Consider the following 24,641-nt stretch of genomic DNA (forward strand, 5'->3'; position numbering starts at 1 on the left):
GAGTGATAAAACTAACGGTTGCCTTCTCTCCCACGATCGCTAAAACCAGCTTCGGTGCCATCACACTTATGTCTCTCTCTCGTACTAACCGCACACACACACAACCCCTCACAAACATACCCGCACACACATTTGGTGAGCAGATAACTTGGCGATAGAGCCCCGCTTTGTCCTTAAGTTATCGTACCAGTGTAGACACACGTTAAACGGGCAGAAGCCATTAACCAGTCTCTCAGCCCACATTCGAGGCCACATTCTCTGGCAGGAAACCTCGCGTGACGTACTCTCCATGAGAGCCACGTCCGCCATTTTGTGCCCTCCTTCTCTCCTTACACACACACATGCACACATACCTTCCTCTCATGTATTATAGGCTTATTTGTTACCATATCTAATCATATTACTGTTTAGTTTGTAGTTGGAAATCAGAAAAACTGCATTGTATTGATTATTAATTGATATTACTGCATCAATAAACTTTGTTATACTTTAAAGAGAAGTGTTTTGGTATTGTTCTGCATGCACCTGTGTCAAGGGCTGGCAGGGGATGTCAGTGTTCGGATTCAAGCCTTCATTGTTTTCCTTTTGAATGTCGATGTTCTCCAGACGTCGACTTACCTAAGAGAACAATCCTATATTGAGACTGTTATACTGTCTGGTTATTAGTCCCTGATTCCAGGGTGGTGCCCCGGCGATATTAATCCTTATTAGTATTCTATTGATTTTGATAATTGATAGTTATCTTTGATGATTGTTGATTTAAAGGATTAATAAGCTAATGTTAATTCTAATCAATGTTCTATTGATTTTAATAATTAATAATTATCTTTGATAATTGATAGTTATCTTTGATTACTGTTGATTTTTTGAAGGATTAAAAAGCTAATGTTGATTCTAATCAATGTTCTATTGATTTTAATAATTAATAATTATCTTTGGGATATCTCTTCTGCAAAATTATTAACTTTGGCATGTTAGATATTGCTGGAGGTCTTTTAAATAATTTTGGTAACCCATGAGTAATGAGTCAAGTGTTACCACATAAATATGAAGGAGTTACTAATGATTTCGACCATTATTTTAAAATGAGGTTCATGGTAACGCATTATTAATGAATGAAAAAACACTTGAATATACTTTTTTCTTTTTTCTTTTACAAAATATTTTTACAATGATTTTTTTTAGTCATAGATACTGTAGGTTAATATTACAAGAAGTGTTTAATTTTATGTGAAGTGCATTTAAAAAAATTCTGAGTAACTAAATGGTTCCAGTGAAAAAAAAAAGAATGAGTGTCTGGTCCATCAAACTTCTAATCCAATCAGGGTTCGCCATATTCGATGCTCGAACTAAAGCTGAAAGAAGATCGAGTGCGATTCTGCTCCGCCCTCCCACTGCTCCGCCTGTACACGGTAAACATTAACATACATTCTGTTATGTTCAGACCAAACATAGCAAATGAGGAAACATAAAATTAATTTTATAAAAACTGTACGTATTTACAGAGTGGACTGTACACAGGAATGGAAGTACACAGATAGGTGGAATCTAGCTGCAGGATGGTTTTCTCTGGTTTTCTGTTGAAGCCTTGTGGAGATCAATGCTGTTGTCCTTTAAACACATAATTTTAATATTTATCTTGATTTATTATTTACTTTATGTTAAGAGATAAGACTTTTAAAACATGTAGTAACCGTGAGCACCAGCCATTAAAAAACATTATCCTGCTAAAGGTTTGTGAATAGACATTGTGTTTGGTTAAGTATACAATTATGTTCAATTATTTCAATGATTCATAATTTAATGCCAGCAAAAAAAATTTTTTTGAATGTTTGTATATGTTTGTTAACTATATGTTTGATTAAATGGAAAAAATGTAGGAACAAACACTTGAGTTTTCATTACTAACTGACAAGTAAGGCCTCAGTTACTATTAATGGTTTATAATGTGTTTTGACTTTATAATAATGGTCCAGATACCCTTTAACTCCCAAGGAAGGAAACAGTAAGATCTCATTAATAAATAATGCGTTACCATGACCCCCACTTTAAAATAATGGTCGAAATCATTAGTAATTCCTTCATATTTATGTGGTAACATTTGGCTCATTTCTTATGGGTTACCGAAATTATTAAAAAAGACCTACAGCAATATCTAAAATGCCGAAGTTAATAATTTGTAATGAACAGAAGAGATATCCCAAGGAATACACAGTATATCCCTATTTTTCTGTAATGTAAGCTGACTATGAAACTCTACCAGACACTGTAGCATGGATTTAGAGAGCTGTTATGTTAATAAATTAATTTTCACAAAGAATGCACGTGAGGCGCATGTTTCTCTGAAGGTGCATTTCATGATCTTGTTCACAATAAAAACATAATCATTCACATTTTAGACACATGTTAATGGTTTGATTAGTAATTAATAGTTATAGTTATTATAATAGTTATTTTAAATTAGCCATTGTTAGGTAATAGTTCTCAATGAGGCAAATCAGATTCAGAAATGATTGATTACCTAACAGTGAACTACCTCAGTCAGCAGTTCGCTATTGCTTACTGATTAGTTAATCGTGTTTCCACGTTAGTTAATAGTAGTAACTAAAGGGTTAATGTAGTACTACTCATTTGTCCTGCATTCATTCCTGCATAATTACCTATTAATCTTTTTTCGGCTGCTCTTGTTAGGGGTCACCACAGCGGATCATCCGTGATCCGCATATTTGACTCGGCACAGGTTTTACGCCGGATGCCCTTCCTGACGCAACCCACAGTGGCTGGGGGATTCTCAGTCACATCTACGGGGCAATTAGAGTCTCCAATTCACTAAACCTGCATGTTTTTGGACTTGTGAGGGAAACCAGAGCACCAGGAGGAAACCCACACGAACACGGTGAGAACATACAAACTCCACACAGAAAGGCCCAGTTGAGCCTGGACTCAAACCCGGGAACTTCTTGCTGTGAGGCGACTGCTAAACACTGAGCGACAGTGCCGCCTTTATATAATTACCTATTAATTGTGGACCATTATTATAAAGTGTTACCAGTAAGATTTGTTCAAACCTCCTGCCATTCCTGGAGAGCTGTTCATATGTGTAATATTTAACAATTCACAAGCCAATCAAATGCGGTTACAAGTTACAAGGGTACCGTGTGTATGAATCAGTTCATGACCAGATGGGTTCATGAAAATGTCTAACAATAACATTTGCAAAACTCTTTTAACCTGAAACAGTTCACTTTTCACAATTCATATATTCTCAGCTACAAATAGTAACAAAACAGGAGAAGAAATGGCATTGTCCCCCTAGATATTCCTTGCACCGTAATTAATGTCATTTACTTATACTTTTGATATTTAAGTGCATTTAATAATAGTTAATGTAGTACTTTTACTTTTAGCTACTTTAACTTTTACTTGAGTCAATTTCCATTCACTTTTACTTAAGTATGATGATTAGGAACTTTATACAACACTGAATAGCACTCAAGAAAATGTATAAATGCTTCTCCCAAAGTCACCAGAATGTCTGAGGAATGTTAATACAGTGCTGCCTTGCAAGCAATGAAAAAGAAAAAAAAAAAAGAAAAGAAAAAACTTACAATAATGCATTATCACATACTGTATCTTACACTTCATGCACTTACTGATTCACTTACTGCACAATTTGTAGTCCCTAATGTTCAATCAATGACGTTTTAGGTACAATTTAATTATTTTAGAATGCACATGTATAACATATTTCAAGCATGTGTGATTTAAAAGTATAGATTTACTTACACAAATATAATCAGTCAAGTCAATAGGTCTGGGTCTTGCTTTTAATAGACACATCTGCATCACTCTCTGGTGAGTCATTGAGGATGCAATCAAGAGAATCATGACCAGAGGAACTATTGGCCAAAGTCTCTCCAATTCATCACTTCATGAATGGAGCCGGGGCTCCTTGGTTCAGTGATGAAGATCTCTGAATAAGGGAATGACCTGCCTTTATGAGTCTTATCTCTGGGCAGCTTGTCGGTAACTGGAGGATTGTGTGTTTGGGTGTAATTGTGTTAGCACCCTCCCACATGTCCTCCCCTGTGCATCTTCTGTCTCGTCCCTTAATCTTTGCAGTTTGTCTCTGTGATAAGTGATATCCATTCAGATCAGGATAGACTGTTTATGCCCACCTGGCGAGTAGATGGCTCTACGGGGGCCCCAGTGGACTCCACCTTATTTATAGCGTCGGAATCGGATTAGACTGTTTGTGAAGGCCCAAGATGCCTGCCATTTAGACTCCTTAATTATCTCAGTCTGAACTGATGTACTGATACTTTCATACAGTATCTTAATTAAGCATCAAGTCATCAATGGGCTATCTGTACATTTTAAGAGTTTTTTAGTGGAATACACTGACAGCCTTTTTAATAGTGGGCGAATTGTTTTTTTTTGCTAGATGTTTAAAGTTACTGTGTCTGAGGGTTTATGTTCCCTATAGGCCAGTTAAGCAAACAGCTATTTTATAGAATGCTCTAAAAACCATGTCACACAAGATAACAATGATGAATGGTGAAGGAAAAGTATTTTCTAATGGTATTACTTTCCCAGATTTTTACTGTAGAGCACTGAAGCGAGAATTCCCTCTTGACAGAAGGGCAGTGGCGGAAGTGCAGAATCAGTTGTGAATAAGATATTTTTTCAAATGTGTGGAAGGGTTTCTGGTTCATTAAAAATACTTGAAGGGGTCAAATCATAAGGAAAGAAATTTTCTTCATTATTGTAGGTTATTGTACTTGCTGTAACTTTCCGAACTCAAAACTCAAAAGACCATTTACTGAAAATGAGCTGCAAAAATGGTTCTGTACATTTACAACTTCACATCAGATAGTTGAATACATTTAAACACATGAACACACATCCGCCCACATTTACACGTAATAGTGAGGTAATTAAGAGGACACAGTATAACAGCCGCTGATAGCGACACTGATAACAGCCGCAATGAACACTTATCATAGCATTCAAAATTACACATTCCAGTGCGGAATCGCCAGTCAAAACAGTCAAAACACACAGATGAAATAGAAACTCTACTCAAGAACTGGAGGTGTTTCATATGGATTGTACATTTACCTAATGAAACTATTTCAAAAAAGGGGTGAGGACATGTCTCACCCCTCTCCATAACTCCTTAACTCATAGCTGACTCAGATGTATCGAATAATCATTCAATGAAGACTTGAAAACAAGTGAAAAATTAATCTCATACCTCTTTTTCTATGTATTTATCCATGTTGTCATTATTGTTGTGTTTGTTGAGGAAATAAGCTAAAAAATCATCAACCTGTGAGTGCCCAAACACTGTATACACGCTGCAGTAGCAAGTACGCAATTGGCCACTGCTGTAATCAATCACGCAATCGGTCTGTGTTGGCATTTGCGCACGGTGAGAGTTGAGGCAGTTCGACATGAATATACAATATCAACATCAACTTTAAAATGCTTACATTTATATATTATACATTTGGATATGTATGCTGGTGTGGCAATGCTTTAATACCACCTAGGTAGATCCGCCCTTGATTTTAGTTTTTTCATTTAAATAAATGTGCAAAGTTATCAAAAGTCTGGTTTTTGCTTTGTCATTCTTTTTTAATTTAAAGCATTTTAACATAAGGCTGCAACATAACAAAATGTGAAAAAAATGAAGGGGTCTGAATACTTTCTGAATGCACTGTATACATATATATATATACACACACAGGGTTGGGAGGGTTACTTTTGAAATGTATTCCACTACAGATTACAGAATACATGCTGTAAAATGTAATTTGTATTCCGGTAGATTACTCAAGGTCAGTAACATATTCTAAATACTTTGGATTACTTCTTCGGCACTGGTAGATTTTTTCACTTGTTTTGACTATAAAAACTCTGCCAGTACAGTAAGACAAAATACACATGTTAAAAATACATTCTCTGAAAAACCTAAATATTTTATGCAGTGTTGTTTCTAAAACAAAATAAATCTAACTGATCAGGTTTTAAGGATTTTGAGATATTTTTACAGGAAAACAATACAAAAATTATTATCAAGAATACGATTTTTGCCCTAATATATATATTAAAAAAATTATTATCCAACGTGAATTTTCTTGATAAAAAAATATGATCGTGCCTGGTAACGTGCATGTAAAATGGCTAGAAATAGCATTTTAGCTTAGCGTAAAGCTGACAATTTACACAAGGTTTATTTCTATTTCTTCTGCTCCAAACTTACTTCAAACTTACTTCTCTGTCTGCTCATATGAATGTAACACATCATAAGAAAGTGTTTCACCGCTGCTCAAATGCACTTTGGATCGCATCATTTATATGTATAAATGTTTTCCATCTGAAAGGATTAAATATTAAATGAAAAAAATGACAATAAAATACAAAGTAATCTCTTCATTAATCAAAATACATTTTGAATGTAACTGTATTCTAAATACCAATGATTTAAACTGTAACTGTAGTGGAATACAGTTACTTATATTTTGTATTTTAAATACATAATCCATTACATGTATTCCATTACTCCCCAACACTGTGTATGTATATATATATATATATATATATATATATATATATATACACACACACTACCAGTCAAATGTTTTGAAACACTTGACTGAAATGTTTCTTATGATCTTAAAAATATTTTGATCTGAAGGCGTATGCTTAAATGTTTGAAATTAATTTTGTAGACAAAAATATAATTATGCCACCATATTAATTTATTTCATTATAAAACTAAAATTTAATAAAAATAAAAAAAAGTTTTTGAAATTGATGACTTGGACCAAATAATAAAGAAAAGTGCCCAACATAGATGGGAACTCCTTCAATACTGTTTAAAAAGCATCCCAGGGTGATACCTCAAGAAGTTGGTTGAGAAAATGTCAAGAGTACATGTCTGCAAATTCTAGGCAAAGGGTGACTACTTTGAAGATGCTAAAATATAACACAGTTTTGATTTATTTTGGATTTTGTTTAGTCACAACATAATTCCCACAGTTCCATTTATGTTATTCCATAGTTTTGATGACTTTACTATTATTCTAAATGTGGAAAAAAAAAAATAAAAAATTATAATAAAGGATGAGTAAGTGTTTCAAAACTTTTGACCTGTAGTGTATATATTAAAACAAATATGTACAGAAAATATTCAAGATATAAAAAACACATTTAATTTTTTTTTTTTCTCCCCTTTTCACCCCAATTTGGAATGCCCAATTCCCAGTGCACTCTAAGTCCTCGTGGTGGTGTAGTTACACGCCTCAATCCGGGTGGCAGAGGACGAATCTCAGTTGCCTCCCTGAGACGTCAACCCGCGCATCTTGTTACCGCGGAGACATGGCGTGTGTAGAGGCTTCACGCCATCCACTGCGGCATCCACGCACAACTCACCACGCGCCCCACCAAGAGTGAACCACATTATAGCGACCACAAGGAGGTCACCCCATGTGACTCTACCCTTCCTAGCAACCAGGCCAATTTGGTTGCTTAGGAGACCTGGCTGGAGTCACTCTAAAATTTTTATTGTATTGTAAAATATAACTTACATAACAAATATTTTTTCTAAATACATTTGGATTTCAAAGAGTTTGTTATTATGATGTTCTAGTTAAAATCTCTATTTGACTTGACAGCAAATCTACAGCTCATGAGTGAAAGTGAAGAAAAACACTATCTCATTTCACATGCAAAGAGGGCATTTAGAAGCCTTGAAAGGAACAGCTGAAAAATGGCCTGTGTAATTTTAAGGGGTCAGAGATAGGGTGGCAAATGGTAATAAAAAAACAAGATTATGACTTTTTTGTTGTTGTTGACATTTTTGGTATGAAAAAACTTTACTAACATTATGAATCTCGAGAAAATACAAAAACAAAAAAGCATGATATGACTATTTTTAACCAGGCTACAGACAGCATGATGTCTGATAAGTCTGATTCCTAACAACAGAATCTCCAAGAGATCATAATCTCTGCTTATTTGCTCAATTGAAAGAGTCCACTCTTGTTTGTGTACTTATGTAGTGTACTTTAAGACTCTCAGATGTAATCTTATTTCAGTGCTACAAAACACTGAAGAGATAATGCTATATCCTGCATAACTGTTTAAAACAAACAGACAAGTTATTTTTATAAGGCAAAATCAAGATAAGCAGCTCTGCTCAATTACTTCTAAATCCTAATACTAAACAGACAGTTTATTATAAAAATAAACCACCAATGTAAAGTTTATTTCTTAAATATGATGTGGGAGTGTAATCAAAAAGTTGTATAGACATGTACTATGTATAAATGATGCATTCATTTAAAACATTTTTTTTAGTTGATTAATTTTCACTCAAAATAAGCATGTCAATGCATTTCAGTCAAACAATACATCTGAGGTTGACAGAGATTTTCCTGGTGTCCACTGTTGCAAAGTTGGGATGTAAGAGTGTAGTGTTTCAAGGATTTTGAAGGGATGTTCTTGTGTGTCCCCTGCGAGAGAAGAAATCAAATCTGTTAATTCCGACAATGACATAACTAGAGCTATATTTTGACTTAAGACAGAGCATTTCATTTATTATCAGCCAATAGTATACTGAAATTCACATATCATCAGATACTTTAAATGCTCTACTGACTTAATTCAAGCAAGTGAACATATAGGAGGTGCTATGAATGCACCATCATGATCCCACGGGAACTCGGCCTGTTGTTTCCGAGAGTTCCGGTATCCTAGGATCGGGCACATTATGCCGATTCACAGACAAGCGCCATCTCCTATTAGACATCTTTGAATCAGCTCCAGTGTGTTTACCTTCCCCTGTGACTGATTTCCTCTTATGAAAAGTCAACCTACTGTTTTTGATTTCACTGTGAGATCAGTCTGAATACACTGTGCATAAGGTGCGAGAGGGCTTCCACTAGAAAATATACTGTAGCAGGCTACCTGACCTAAACCTAACTAGTGCGAAGGTTAATAATTGTCCTATATGGATGCTGTGTAAAGATATCCTCAAGAGCTAGGTGCAGGGCCGTAGCTAGTGGGGTGAAAGGTGGTAATAATTCTAGGGGCCCAAAGGTACAGGGGGCCCCACAAAAAATTCTAAACTGTATTTTTTAATAGGAAAGGGGCCCAGCGCAATATACAGTCAGGGGGCCCAGATTACCATGCTAAGGCCCTGGCTAGGTGAATAGGTGTTTCGAGTCATAGCTGTTACTATGTTCTATAATTTAGCACTGCTGAAATGTTTTATTGATCAATCAGCATCTGGAACTATCCAACTATCCAAAAGTTTAAGATTTACGCATTTTAATTTCATAACAAAATTCCATCCAGTTGATTTGAGAAATATTAAATATTTTAATTTCGTTAAACATTATACAATTGGATGGAATTTTGTTATGAAATTGAGATGTATAAATCTTAAAAATAGGCAAAACAAATACAGTATGTAGTGTTTAATGAACATTTCAATAAATTCTTAATTCATAAAAAGGAAATAGAAGGACAACAATGCCTGTGCTTGAATGTTTTTATTCTTTCAAAGCATCAGTACAATAATTCCATTGTTATTAAAGAATGTGTTTTCATGATTTCAAATAATTCATAATATAGGAATTTCTATAAGTGCCAACGTTAAATATAATGGAAATGACAGCATGGCCAGCAACTTAGTCAATGATTCCTAAGTTTTGTACATAAATAAAAAGTGTAAAGGATGAAATTATATATTTAAATTTACATTTAGAATAATACATTTGAAACAGAAATATATTTAAGAGTAAGGATGGCTTAATGATCATATCCAAATACCCTCTCTTGTGAGCAGGACAGAATATTTACACATCATTTTAATAAATAACTGACTGCAACATTAAATAATACTTTCTTTAGAACACATAATTTATAAAAAGCAAAGCTTTTAAACAAAACTATATTTTAAAGAGCATTTTAACACAAACAAATTCTGATAAAAAGCAAAAAGATTGTATTTTGTTCAATTAAGATGCTGTGAAATGAAAATGACAGTAAATAAAAACAAAATGACAGTTAACTGCAATGATTCGAAGGCACTTCCTTGGAAAAATATTTACTCTGACATCTCTGGAGTTTCTTCTTTTATATCCTCAGGACCTGTGGCACATACAGAATTTTGTGTTACTTAACATTAAATGCTGATTATAGCTTAACTGTTTAAATTCATCTAGGAAATATTCCATAATTTTAAACTTTGTCCTCTTTTCTAAAAATCGCCACTTTTAGAATTAAATTACAGTTGGAAAATTGTATGAACAATACATCATACACCTGACTCTGGAAGTAGTTTTAAGTGAGCTTCTAAAGATTATGAAATTACAACGTATGCTTGCGAAACAGTTTCCAGCAACTGTCATGGACAGAAACAATGAACTTCATCTCTCTTCACTTTAATGGAAATCACTTATTCATAAAAGGCAATTTAATCATTTTTTATTGATTCAGAAGAAAACCAGTCTGGACAAGAGTAATCATAACCTAATAAAATCACCTTAATTCACCAGCCCCACCATTAGCCATTCAGATTGGTAATAGATTCTTTCACCTTTCACTAACAAGTTCTCTGAATGTCTAATTCCATAACCGTCATGCTGATGATGTCACAGGACAGACTGATTCTTTCCGATCCTAGCACACCAGTTTGGTGTTGATAACAGCATGTGTTTCTAGGAATAATATTTGATTCATTTGATTCTTGAGTGTTGTGATTTCATCAGCTCTGAATGACTAGACTGTTATTTATTTCTTTAGTATACAGTCTAATATAGAACTATTCAATTATACGGTGAGTCTATCACAAACATGCAAAAAGAATAGTATCTCTGCAAATGTAAATGTGACTCTCTTGAGGTTGTTTTCTGCCTGCATGCCTCAAAAAATAGCAGATGGCCATGATTAAACTGACATTATATCTTACTCAATATTTCGACTAAGGTTTCAGTCAAAGAAACATGCAAAGCTTTCCCAAGCAGGCTTGACTATCATATTACAAATGTCTCAGTTTTCTAGTGTCAGAAATCAAATAGAGTTATGTGAAGTTTTATTTTTTTTAACAGCATATGCATCATGGCTATAACAAATATTATTAATGACAGTCAAAATTATGTGGATTAAATGAAGAAATTCAACATGGTTTAATGCTCAGAACTAAACGCATTCAACATCAGAAGCATATCATTGCTTGAAGGGTTAAACAGCTTAAATGCTTGTACTTACATGCAGTTTCTATGACTGTGTGCAAAGGGGACTCATAGCTAGTCTTGTTAGCAATCGTGCACATCTTTTATAATCTGTGTGGGGGGAAAAAAGAAAGAAAATGAAAAATTTTACATTCAGGATGTTTAAACAGGCAGTCAAACTTTGGCTCAGGGGTGATTCCAGGTTTTTAATCTAAGGGGGGCTCAGCCCTCAATGACACTATTAGAAGTGCATATTTAATGAATTCCACTCTATAGCATAGATAGTATTTTTCTGTGTGTGTGTGTGTGTGTGTGTGTGTGTATTCACAACATTCAAGAGCTAATATACTGTTCATTTCAGAATATTGTAATTTTCTATAATAAGTACACTTATAAAGTTATATAAAAAAAACAGAAACAAAAATAAAAAAATGTTTTTCCATTTATTAACAAAGTTTTTAAAAATTGTGTTTAATTTAGAAGAATATATATATATATATATATATATATATATATATATATATATATATATATATATATACACTGTATATAAAGATTAGTTCAGATTTGTTCACTAATTTATTTAGTAACCTTTTTTGTAAATCACACTTTTACACCAGTAGGTGGTAATACATTTACGTATTTTATGTGTTTTGGGTCATTAAACCATTGATGAAGCACAGAGACCAAGACAAGTCTAATTATTATACTTTATTCAAATCAGTGTGTCTACTAAGAGACTTTATCAGTGTTTAAATATCATAAACATTTTTCCTGCAAATGACAACAAAGCATTCCACTTTGTGAATTGCTGTGCATGACCATCAAGGTAGGCTATACAAAAAAAGACAACATAGCCTAAAGGTAAATACAGGTTTGAACTACATCCTGACGTAATTGTAATGTCATTAATCACTTATACTCTTACTTAATCCAACCCCTTTCTCACCTTGTTAAACAAGATTTCTGAACTAAATGAGCGACATGCCTCCTCTCCTTCAATCGGTCAAAAGACACTGATCCTCGCTCGTTCATGAATTGAATGAGTAAATGGGGTGTATTCGTTCAGTGGGATAAATCATTGATATGCTCCTTTACAGCCCGCACTCAAATGCTATTGGCTCGTGCTTTAGTCAGTCTTTACAGGTTGGAAAAACCACCTTTGAACAAGTGCCTTGTGATTCAAAGAAATGCAGCATTAAGGCTGCAGCTGTTTAAAACTCTTCCGTGCTTATTGCAAAATCAGATATTTAAGGGGGGCTGAGATGAATTTTAGGGGGGCTGAAGCCTTCCAAAATAGGGTCCAGTTCAGCCTATGCTTTGGCTTATGTTGTAACATGACGCAAACATCACCACTTCAAATGCATTGATGAAATTCAAGGTTTTAAGTGGAGCTCTCATGCCACCATGGCATGACGTATAAAGTGTGAACATGGCTGAGGGTGAGATTGATCACTGTAAATAGCTTTATCTCTCTGCTCCAGTAATGTACTTGATGGGCTAAAATGACTGTGTGGGTTCAAGCACTACATGGTTCTATCCTTAATGGTGTTTGTGAAGACTGAACATCCCATTGCTGTCCTGTTCCAAGCACTGTTGATATCATTCTCTCTCTTTCTCTCTCAAGGTACTGCTGTGATAAATTGGTATATCCCTTTCAAAAGAGATATGGCCACAAGTCCAAAGCAGAACTAACAAGTATCTTTAACAAGCAAGACTTTGGCTGGAATTGCTTTTGACTCGCTGTTACATGACAACTTGTCCTGTTTCAAGTTTGCGTTGAGACAACATGAATAATTTTCATTGGCCATAACCGAATGTACAGAAATCCATATGCTGACACAGACACATTGGAAATTGATTTGAGCATAATTTTTTATAATATAACAACATCATCCATCCATGTAAATTATTTAGTTTAGCACTATACTAAATAATTAAAAATAACTAATAATAGCCAATGTTTGGTATAAAGCCAAACATTTTAAGAATGTATTAAAATGTGTGGTATAATGTAAACATTTAATGTAGTAATATGTTTTATATTATCTTGAAGTAGAGTGACTTCATTTCCACTCAGTCCATGTTTCCCCACTGCATTATCATAACTAAATGAATCTAAATTCACACAGCAAGATTAGAAAAAATCTGTTCAAACAAATTGTTTTTCTTTGAAAAGGCTTAATGTAATTGGATGGAAAGAAGTATCAGAACACCCAGTAACAGAAACTAATATAAAAAAGGCAGAATCTGTTTCAGCAATGAATTTCACAACATTTCTTTCTTTATGGAGAACCACCCATGAGGGCCATGAAGCAAGTCTATGTCCACAAGCGAGAAAATAGCTCAGGCCACTACAATGAAGGTGTTTCTACTTAAAAACAAAACAAAACAAAACACTTAAACAGCCAATGTCTAGTGGAAAACAAAAGAAACAATTGTGAAAAAAAAAAAAATCCCAATTCAGTTGGTGAAAAGGACACTTAATTACTTTTTACATGTTATGCAGGCTCTATATACAGGAAATAATAGAGTCACACTTTAAATTTGCCAATAGACTGGTATTATTTTATTGAAAAGTCAAATCCTCTCCTATGGGACTATGGGCCGAGGAGCATTCTTGATGTGGTGTAACTTTTGGGACTCTGAGCCGATCGGCCATTGCTGTGTGATCCGCTGTGTTTGTGTTTGGGTATGCGTACAGGCGGTGTGCCGGCTCGTGTTCTTTGTTGTGTTTGGTGACAGTTGTCACGTGCCGGTGCACATGTGTTACCCGTCGGGGGAATCAGTGTGCAGGTCGGAGGTGTGATTGTCATCACCTGTCTTGTTTGTCTGCGTATATTTCTTTCCCCTCCCCTCCCCTCAACAAACCTTGTTGGTTTATCTCCAGACTGCATAATTTTGTGTCTAGCCATTAATATTATTGAGCAATCTCCCGCTCTCTGTTTATTCTGTCTACTCTGTCTGCGATAATTCGCTTCTTGTATTTAATTTTAGTTTTTATTTACTATTTACACTGTTCTCCTCTCTGCTACCAGCCCAGTGTCTGCCTCCTCTGTTTCCAGCCAAACCCCACGGACCTGCTGGTGGTGACGCTTCACTGGGTGCCTGGTGTGTGTTCTCTCCCTGAGTGTCCTTTCATTCCACTCCGCGAGCCATCCATGGACCTTTCCTACTATACTGCTTACTCTGAGTTTCATTGACTGTTTCCATAAAATCACCTGCATTTGAGTCCTGCGTCTCAATATCCTGACAGATAAACCAGCCAGAATGGACTCTGGTTCCAAGGTTCCTCTAAGGTTCCAACCCAATCCAAGCCACACTCGCTCAGCAAGCGAAATTGCTGAGCTACTGGTTGGATCCCATGAGTCATGGAAGTCAGTGGTGGTCAAGCTGTCCGAGCTCTTCCCCCAGGTAGAGGAGCTTCGCCTTTCTCTCATTGCAGCAGCACCCTCCTCCGTTCGGTTGTCGCCACCCAGTCTGGAACAACCTGCCACGCTCGCCTGGGAACCACACCTCAATCCACAGGCTCCTTACTCTGGCAAACCAGATGGATGTCGTGCATTCCTGTCACAGTGCTCGCTGGTTTTCATGCTTTAGCCCTCTTCTTTCCCAACTGAGGCGTCCAGGGTGGCTTACGTGATCATGAACTTGGTGGCCTTTTCAGAAGAATTGAGAAAGGTTTTTGACCGTGCGGCTCACGGTAAGAGGCGGCTCGGCGGTTGACTGAACTTTGACAGGGAAGATGCACCATTTCTGATTATTCCATCAAATTCAGGACACTTGCTACCACCAACGAATGGAATGAGAAGTCCCAGTGGGATATGTTCTTCGGTGGTCTATCCGAGGGCGTGAAAGACGCTATTTACAGCCTGAGTTACCCAGTGGCCTTGATGACCTCATCAGCCTGGACATAAGGGTGGACCATTGCCTTGCACACCACGGCTGCTTGCGTGCTGTCTTCACACCACCCCCCAAGTGCCTTCCTCCTCGCTGATGGCCGTCACTGAGCAAGAGCCCATGCAACTTGGGCGTACCCCGTTGTCTCAAAGGGAGAGGGAATGCCGGCGTTGATTGGGGTTATGTGTGTACTGTAGGGGAAAGGGGCACATTGCCTCAAACTGCCCAGTAAAAGCCAGGCACTCACCAGAGACCAGGGGACTGCTGGTGAGTGCCACCAACTCTAATAATTCCCCCATGCTCTATACATCTCTTACTGCCATCGTTGTCTGGGGTCAAGTGTGTCTCCGGGAGTCAGTCCTCGTTGACCCTGGAATGGAAGGTAACTTGTTGGATGTGGTCCTGGCCATCGCCTGGGGTGTCCCTGTGGTGACAGTTGACCTGCCTATTAACATCTGCTCCCCCAGTGGCTCTTCTATGGGCCAGATTACTAGAGCCATGGTCCCGGTTAGTCTGAGGTTTTCTGGTATTCATGAGTAAGAGATTGTGTTTTATCTACTACAGACTCCTTCTAACCCAGTAGTCTTGGGCCATCCGTGGTTGATGAAACACAATCCATTCGGCCTCACCAACGCCCCAGTTGTCTTCCAGGTGCTCGTTAATGACATGCTTCGGGACATGATTAACAAGTTTGTCTCCGTTTACCTGGATGACATCTTCATTTTTTCTCTGTCTTTTCAGGTACACATTGGACACGTCAGTCGGGTGCTGTAGAGGCTGCTAGAGAACAAGCTCTTCGTGAAGGCAGAGAAGTGTGCGTTCCATGCACAGTCGGTTCCATTCCTGGGGTACATCCTGTTGTCTGAGGGCGTGCGCAAGGACTCTTCCAAGATGAGATCCATCCCAATTGGCCAATCCCAGATTCCCGCAAAGCTTTGCAGAGGTTTCTGGGATTTGCCTATTTGTGTCAGTCTCTTTGATGAGTTCTAGCCATTAATATTATTGAGTGATCTCCTGCTTTCTATTTATTCGGTCTACACTGTCGGCGATAATTTGCTTCTTGTATTTATTTTTGTCCTTTTTATTTTGTATTTACTATTTATACTGTTCTCCTCTCTGCTCCCAGCCCAGTGTCTGCCTCCTGTTTCCAGCCAGATCCCGTGGACCTGTTGGTGGTGACGCATCGCTGGGTGCCTGGTGCGTGCTCTCTCCCTGGGTGTCCTTCCATTCCGCTCTGCGAGCCATCCATGGACCTTTTCTACTATACTGCTTACTCTGAGTTTCATTGACTGTTTCAATAAATTTGCATTTGAGTCCTGCGTCGTGATACCCTGACAGTAACACACTGTCCAAACTGTTTTTAACTACAGAGAAATGTAAACATAGACAGCCTATTTAAAGTCCATTACAATTAAGATCTCAACAAGTAAGTTTGTGGTTTTGTCAATTCTAAATTGAATCTGCAAGAGAACCATAAACATTTCTAGTCACAGGTAAAAGTAGATGTGTCTCTGAAATTAAATCAAAGATTTATACGTACATGTTGGTTGGGAGCAATCCCTTGTGTTGTAATAAATCCTACTGAAATGTGTTCTGCATTCAGATGGAAACTTGACTGGTCCTGCTTGGGAAAAAAATAAGGTTCCAGTTATGATGAGGATTTTACAAGATAAGTTACTCTGCAACCACACTGTCATCTTTTATCATTTAACATTTCATTTCAAAAGAACTGCTCAAGCATTATGCCTAATCTCACAGACTCACAGTACAAAGATGATGAAGTTACTTGAAGGTGCTGTGTAGGTACAGAAACTGAGTCACCTTTTCACTTGTGCAGACACCCAGAAGACTTAATCATTCCAAAAAAGCTCTTACAAAGATCCTTTGTACGCGCTTCCAGATAACAGATTTTCACACCAATTATTGTTGTCAGCCCTGGTCTTAGACCAAGATTCGCCATTGAATAATCAGCTTAAATGTGCTTTTCCTATCAACATGTGGCAGGATAGACGCTTTAAAACACTTTACCTAAGTTAACCTACTGCTGGCTTAATCTATGTGACTGCTTTTATATTTTACAGGAGAACAATTGCATTACATTTAAATTTATATTTATTCATTTAGCAGATGCTTTTATCCAAAGCGACTTACAAATGAGGAGAACAATAGAAGCGAATCATCCAACAAAAGGGGCAACAATATAATAAGTGCTGTAATACAAGTCTCACATAGCTTAGAGGAGTAGATATAGCAAGGAAAGTTTTTTTTTTTTTTTTTTAAAGTAAGCCAGTGGTTCTCAACTGGTGGGTCATGACCCAAAAAGTGTAGGCAGTCCAAAAAAAAAAAAAATCTATGCAAATGCAAATAATAATATGCAATCATGCATAGTTAGGATTAAAAAAAAATTGGCTTATCAACTTTTAAAAGGTAGAGGAAATTCTTTCCTATTTCTTTTGTTGTTGAGGTCAACAGCTGTGTCCAATCAATGTAACTCATGTAACCAATAGACATCCTTGAAAACCATGAACAAAACTACGCAAGGTAAAAGAAAGTACAACCCAGACTACATTAAATAAAGGTTCACATGCAACAAGGTTATACTTTTTGCTACACAAAATGTGTTTTGTGTGGTGAATTAATTTATGTGTGCTGCCAAGAGCATGAAATATACAAATTTAAGAGAAATTTAGAAACACTCAAACAATAAAACAAGCCTGTTGAGTTGTTTTTCAAAGTTTTTTCTTTGTAATATTGATGAACTAACATTAATGAACAATTAATGTCAATGTTTGATTTAAAGGACATTTTTGTTACCTCTGTATGATAAGCAATATTGGTACTGTTGGGTTGCTACTTGATGTCTGATGTAAAATCTGGGTCCTGAAACTAAACCAGTTGAGAACCACTGCTATAAGCATTAAAATGAATTCACTCAGGAAGAAGAAAATATACTGAAAGGGTTTTTTACCTGTAAAATGTTCTATAAATTTGTCTTTCATTCTTATGTCTCTTGGGACAATCTCTGCAAGAGACAAACAAGAAGGCAGTTTTAAAATTGGCTAAACAATACAAAGCTCTATCTTATCCATATTATGTTAGATTTTCATCACACCACAAAACAGAAAATGAAAAGACTTCCATCTCCGATCTATAAGACATCTCAAATAATGATATTGAGATGAGTGTTTTGAGTTTTTTTGGGAATATAACAGAAATAAGACAAATTACAAAGTGGCAAAATTTGTGTTCAGGTAAGGATATGTTTTTGTAATTCAAGCATTTGAGCAGTATTTGAGAAGACATAATTAACTAATTAATAAATAGAAATAAAACATGCTGCTGTGGTCATATGTTAAAGTTCCCAATGGATGTGATTAAGAGTATTTAGTCTAAGAGTGATTATGTCATCATTCTGCGTCCAACTCAGTCATTGTTCGAGTCTGCTTACATACCGTACTTACTGTTCTATAAAGGGATATCCCAAGACTTCTATTGTCATAAAATTAAATAATCATAATTACTATTGATGACCCCCTAACCACAATCCTAACCCTAAAACACAACTTCTGCATTTTTTTTCTGCAAATTCTGCATAATGAAGACATTTAGTGTTTTCAATAAGCAATTTTTCTTTTTATGTACCTCCTTAAAAGGATTTTATTGGAGAGTAAGTTTGCAAAACTGAAAATGTAACTTCTGTTTGCGACTGCCCTCAATGCAGGACGAATTTACAGTGAATCTTAAATCTGTAGGAACAAATATTCTGGTAACTGTTCCCATTTAAGATCTCTGTTTTTATGCCTGCATAGCATGCACACATGCAACAACCACTTTTCACCTTTTAAGATTATGATATAACTGATTACAATCACATATGCCATATGCTTGACTGTGATGACTACATACTTGGCGCAAGAAAGATGGGAAAGCCCATCCATACCATAGTAAAATGCAATCCTAGACTGATAATCCAGGCTTGGGGTCCTTGCTAATTATGTACAATCTGTGGCCTGCCCGACCCTGGAACACTGTCCCCACATGCAAACCATGTCAGTTCCAGCCTACTGGAGTAAGGAGATTATTGCATACAAAGTTGTAATGCCTATCAATGTCAGGCCCACAAATCCATGCTGCAGCTAATTTTAACCTGCCTCAGAAAGAAGGATGACTGACACTCTGTTATGAATGAATTTGAGTTTCCCCTTCATTCAAAATATGGCGGCATTCTACATGTATGGCCTCGACACAGACATTCCTCTTGCAGGTCACTTTTCCATTATTAATATGAAATTATGCAGACTCACTATTGATCTGAATAATCTGTGGGTCTATAAACATGTTGTTGCACCTGAGTCTTATGTAAGATGACTAAACGTCTCTATTAATGTGCTGTTATGTTCAGAAGGATACATTGTTTAGACTGCTTGGATTCAACAAAAGGATATCAGCATTACCTAGGTTTTCAAATCGAGCATGTTTTCATTGGATTAAAATAAATCTCATTCCAACACTTGAAAGAAAGAAAGAGAGTAAATAATCTCCAATCAGAGGCCACCCAAATCAGCAATAGCAGATGTTTGTGGGTGTAAATGTATTTCTTTGGCACAAGATTTGTGTCTATCAATGTACATGTCAATTTATTATTTTTGGTTACATCTGTGACCTTTAAATGGCCAATTGTGAATCAACCCAACCATAAAATTGTCAAAAAATAACATGAAGTCCACAATTGCAACACAATTTGTTTTTGTAATGGCATGAAGCACAAATGCATTACGTTAGTCTGCCTTTGGTTCCTTTGGTATAATGAAATATTCTCAAAAATCTCAAATGTGTCTATAAACACATCAAAGAGTTCACTTTCTTAAAATGAAACTGAAACATTTTTTTAGGTAACAGAACATGCCATGCCATGGATCATTCAGTAGTTGCTGTAAATATACTATATGTAATTATCTACTTAATGAATCAGTGCTACTGTACAGTATATACCAGTTTTCCATATTAGATATTTCAGGTGTTACCCTAAAGTCTCCCACCTTCAAAGCACAACTGGTAACACTCTTTGGACAATTACACCCATTAGTATTAAGGTATAAACAACATGGCAGAATTCCAGCACACACAACCTCCATTACATAATCATTTAAGGCATATATAATCTTATATGAGTCCAATGAAAGAAACTTCAAACATATCATATATTAGAACAGACACCATTTAGTTTAGGGAACAGACCTTTCTTGTTTAGCATTACAGAATTAGATAAGCCTCTTCTCCATCTTGGGGGTCATTACCACCTAGTGATGCATGTATAATGGTGTCTCAGAAAACATGAATCTAAATGACAAAGAGGAACAGGCAGGCTTTTGTTTAAAAAAAAAAAACGGTCTCTGCAATCCTTAGATCTACACAGATGATTTCAACATTATGTGATCTGTCTATCAAGACCGCGAGCACTCGTGTGTGTATGTACGTATGTGTATAATTATTTTTTATTATTATCTATGTCTTGCTGCTGTTTTTGTATTGTTGTACACTGGAAGCTCCTGTCACCAAGACAAATTCCTTGTATGTGTAAGCATACTTGGCAATAAAGCTGATTCTGATTCTCATTTTACAGTCTCCTCTGCAGATCAAAAGTGTGTCTGAGCAAAACCCAGAGTTGTCTTAATCCCACTTCATATCTTTCCAATACTTTTTTACTGGAATTTTCATAATGACCCAAAAAAATGTTGGTTATTTGTTGCTGTCATTATAATTCAGACCTGAACACCTTTAAGTATGAACAGCTGTCTTCTGTCCATGCATTCCTATAAGTGATTATAGCATTAAAAGTGCTCAACAGCAGTTGATATGCAGAAAAACTCCCACCAACAGGAAGGAGTTAATGCCAAGGATTACATTTGTATCATCACCCGATCTCAAATCAGCTTACCTATTGGTCTGCGGCTGTCCGCCTTGGACAAATGTGCAGTCTTTTCACGTGAAGTAAACTTCACATCTTGAGATGCAGAGTAGAGGCCACTGGTAATGCGTCTGGATGCAGGCTTGTCCCGCTGGTTGTCCCCGATCACTTGCAGGATTAGATTAAGCAGAGTTTGTCTTTCCTTCTGCTTTACCTCCTTGCTGTCCATGCACTGGCTGGAGGTGATGAGCAAAATGATCATACTCAATAATATGTGCCATCTCTTCTCAGCCCGCATGGCTTTCCAGCCTGATAAACGAACAAAACAAGCAAAAAAGAGTGGTAAAAACTTCATACTAAAAGTTCTATCTGACCTAACTTTTATGAGATATGTTGGTGTAACCCAATATATTTAGGTTGATTCAGTAATGTTAAACAATATTTAAGCTATGACTTGAAAATAACTCAATTAATGTAGATGTTCCCATATGAAGCACATTTTTGGGTTAAAAAGTGTTTTTCAGTGTAATGGAACAGCACTTAAATGAATAGGACATGCAATGACCTAAATCAATACAATTATTTTAACCATATTCATTCTACATGGTTACAAATACCACTTAAACTTGATCATGTAGTATGTATATAGCCTATATATAATAGCCTATACTCCCTTAATTTGGGCAAATAAAAACTAGCAACTTACGTGATTATATATTGGTGAGTGCTTCTACCTTAAATGCTGTGAACGCAAAGTTGTCAGAGAAAAATATATCTTCCAACAATTCCTGATGTCACGCGTGAAAAAGATCCCGTTGTCTCGCCTCTTTCTTGAGAACATGCGTCTTGTTTTTATACGTCAAGTGCGAAGCTTCTTGAATGTAATTCAATCGATTTCGGGTGGGTGGCAAGCAATGTAGACATCTTTCTCTTAGTTTTTTTTTTTTTTTTTTTTCAACTCGTGGTCAGTTCCTTTGACAGTCGCCCCTCCTTTCGTTTCAAAGTCATCACAGATAAGTTAAAAGATAACTAAAAAGTGTGCCTCAAAACTCTTCTCTCTTCTTGTTTTAAAGGATCAAAGCTGGCAGAGATTCAGATGCGTAAATGTTCCTGGAGATATCCATTGCACCATTTGTCCCTCAAAGGAAATGACGGGCTACTTCAGATACCTATATACTCAAGCACTTGCTTAAATGTAGCTAAGCTATAAAAATAACGTCTGGATGTTTTTTTTCATGGATGGTCGGGTCTTGTGACTGCCCTAAGCGCGCAATCCTGGTAAGCCCTGCTTGGCTCTCTGCTGGTCTTACACACTTGCACATACATTCCAGGGTTCTTAATTTATCTTATAACAAATAGGTAGCCTATATATCAGCGGCTTGATTGGGAATGATGATTAATATTAAAGGAATATTCATTTTCTTAAAAAAAATAAAATTAAAATAAATCATAAAAAAAAAATCTCTTTCAATGGAAGTGAATGGGGCCAAAACGTAAATCTTTAAATATTAACCTTTTTAAAAGTATAGCCACAGAACGTAATCAACATTTGTGTTAACATTTTAGTGTCATAATACCACTAACTAACCTTTTCTGTCTAAAATTATAAGCCTATCCAATTTTACAACTTCGTTGTCATGACGTAACACCAAAATCGCTAAAAGGACCGATTTTTTAATTATTATTATTATTATTTTTTTTTTTTACAACTTTTCAGCTAAAATAATACTTGAGTTTTAACAAGACTTAATGAACAGTAATTGCTTTTAAGTGAGCAGCTTCACATTTCTGCCTTTAAACCTTCCAAAATTGGCCCCATTCACTTCCATTGTAAGTGCCTCACTGTAACCTGGAATATTCATTTGATTAAAGTTTCAATATTTTATGAATTGTCTAATTCCGATTGTTTTTATACATATTAAAAACCCCAAAACGTTTTTAGGAAAGTTAGGTTAAGGTTATTAAAAAAAAAAAAAGACCTAGAACCTTAGGAGTTGGTTCCTAAAACATAACCAAATGGGAACTAATTTTAAGGGAATGTTTTGCATTTGTGGTTAACTTTAATATTTCTCTATAGGATTCATTTCAAAGTATTTCAAAGTAGTTTCACTCAAAGTTGCTTTTGTTGCTTTTACAGGGATGTCACATGGGTAGCCTATGTGAAGAACAACACCATTTCCCTCCAGGCTAGTTCATACTGACATTAGGAACAGAAAAACAGAATAATTCATTGAGACGAGAACTCCATTGAAAATATAACATTTTAGTTCTACTTGGAGCTTTTGGGCCTACATACATGAATTGTTAAGGACAACAGGCTACTAGAAGAATCTTAAAATAGTTAATCCTTTATTTCCCCAATATATATATATACACTATATTGCCAAAAGTATTCGCTCATCTGCCTTTAGACGCATATGAACTTAAGTGACATCCCATTCTTAATCCATAGGGTTTAATATGACGTCGGCCCACCCTTTGCAGCTATAACAGCTTCAACTCTTCTGGGAAGGCTTTCCACAAGGTTTAGGTGTGTTTATGGGAATTTTTGACCATTCTTCCAGAAGTGCATTTGTGAGGTCAGACACTGATGTTGGACGAGAAGGCCTGGTCTTCGCTCTAATTCATCCCAAAGGTGCTCTATCGGGTTGAGGTCAGGACTCTGTGCAGGCCAGTCAAGTTCTTCCACACCAAACTCGCTCATCCATGTCTTTATGGACCTTGCTTTGTGCACTGGTGCGCAGTCATGTTGGAACAGGAAGGGGCCATCCCCAATCTGTTCCCACAAAGTTGGGAGCATGGAATTGTCCAAAATCTCTTGGTATGCTGAAGCATTCAGAGTTCCTTTCACTGGAACTAAGGGGCCAAGCCCAGCTCCTGAAAAACAACCCCACACCATAATCCCCCTCCACCAAACTTCACAGTTGGCACAATGCAGTCAGACAAGTACCGTTCTCCTGGCAACCGCCAAACCCAGACTCGTCCATCAGATTGCCAGATGGAGAAGCGTGATTCGTCACTCCAGAGAATGCGTCTCCACTGCTCTAGAGTCCAGTGGCGGCATGCTTTACACCACTGCATCCGACGCTTTGCATTGCACTTGGTGATGTATGGCTTGGATGCAGCTGCTCGGCCATGGAAACCCATTCCATGAAGCTCTCTACGCACTGTTCTTGAGCTAATCTGAAGGCCACATGAACTTTGGAGGTCTGTAGTGATTGACTCTGCAGAAAGTTGGCGACCTCTGCGCACTATGCGCCTCAGCATCCGCTGACCCCGCTCTGTCATTTTACGTGGCCTACCACTTCGTGGCTGAGTTGCTGTCATTCCCAATCGCTTCCACTTTGTTATAATACCACTGACAGTTGACTGTGGAATATTTAGTAGCGAGGAAATTTCACGACTGGACTTGTTGCACAGGTGGCATCCTATCACAGTACCACGCTGGAATTCACTGAGCTCCTGAGAGCGGCCCATTCTTTCACAAATGTTTGTAGAAGCAGTCTGCATGCCTAGGTGCTTCATTTTATACACCTGTGGCCATGGAAGTGATTGGAACACCTGAATTCAATTATTTGGATGGGTGA

At 36.7% G+C, this 24,641-nt stretch overlaps 1 protein-coding gene across 2 annotated transcripts; it reads right to left on the reverse strand.

The window, feature by feature from the left end:
* Positions 1 to 9,619: 9,619 nt before the first annotated feature.
* On the reverse strand, positions 9,620 to 22,326 carry LOC127424461 (ALK and LTK ligand 1). Of its 2 annotated transcripts, none has more exons than XM_051669704.1 (6): positions 21,761 to 22,326; positions 21,085 to 21,363; positions 18,115 to 18,168; positions 16,687 to 16,767; positions 11,284 to 11,357; positions 9,620 to 10,164 (listed from the first exon to the last, which is right to left on the reverse strand). In XM_051669704.1, exons 2-5 carry the CDS (start codon positions 21,350 to 21,352, stop codon positions 11,293 to 11,295), a joined length of 468 nt encoding a protein of 155 aa, XP_051525664.1. In that variant the 5' UTR covers positions 21,353 to 21,363; positions 21,761 to 22,326; the 3' UTR covers positions 9,620 to 10,164; positions 11,284 to 11,292. The 2 variants fall into 2 exon arrangements, with proteins under 2 accessions (XP_051525664.1, XP_051525663.1); XM_051669703.1 differs by having other exon boundaries at positions 16,687 to 16,770.
* Between the last annotated feature and the right edge of the window lie 2,315 nt (positions 22,327 to 24,641).

The sequence above is a fragment of the Myxocyprinus asiaticus genome, chromosome 33 (assembly GCF_019703515.2).
Source record: "Myxocyprinus asiaticus isolate MX2 ecotype Aquarium Trade chromosome 33, UBuf_Myxa_2, whole genome shotgun sequence".
In the NCBI taxonomy this organism is placed as follows: Eukaryota; Metazoa; Chordata; class Actinopteri; order Cypriniformes; family Catostomidae; genus Myxocyprinus; species Myxocyprinus asiaticus.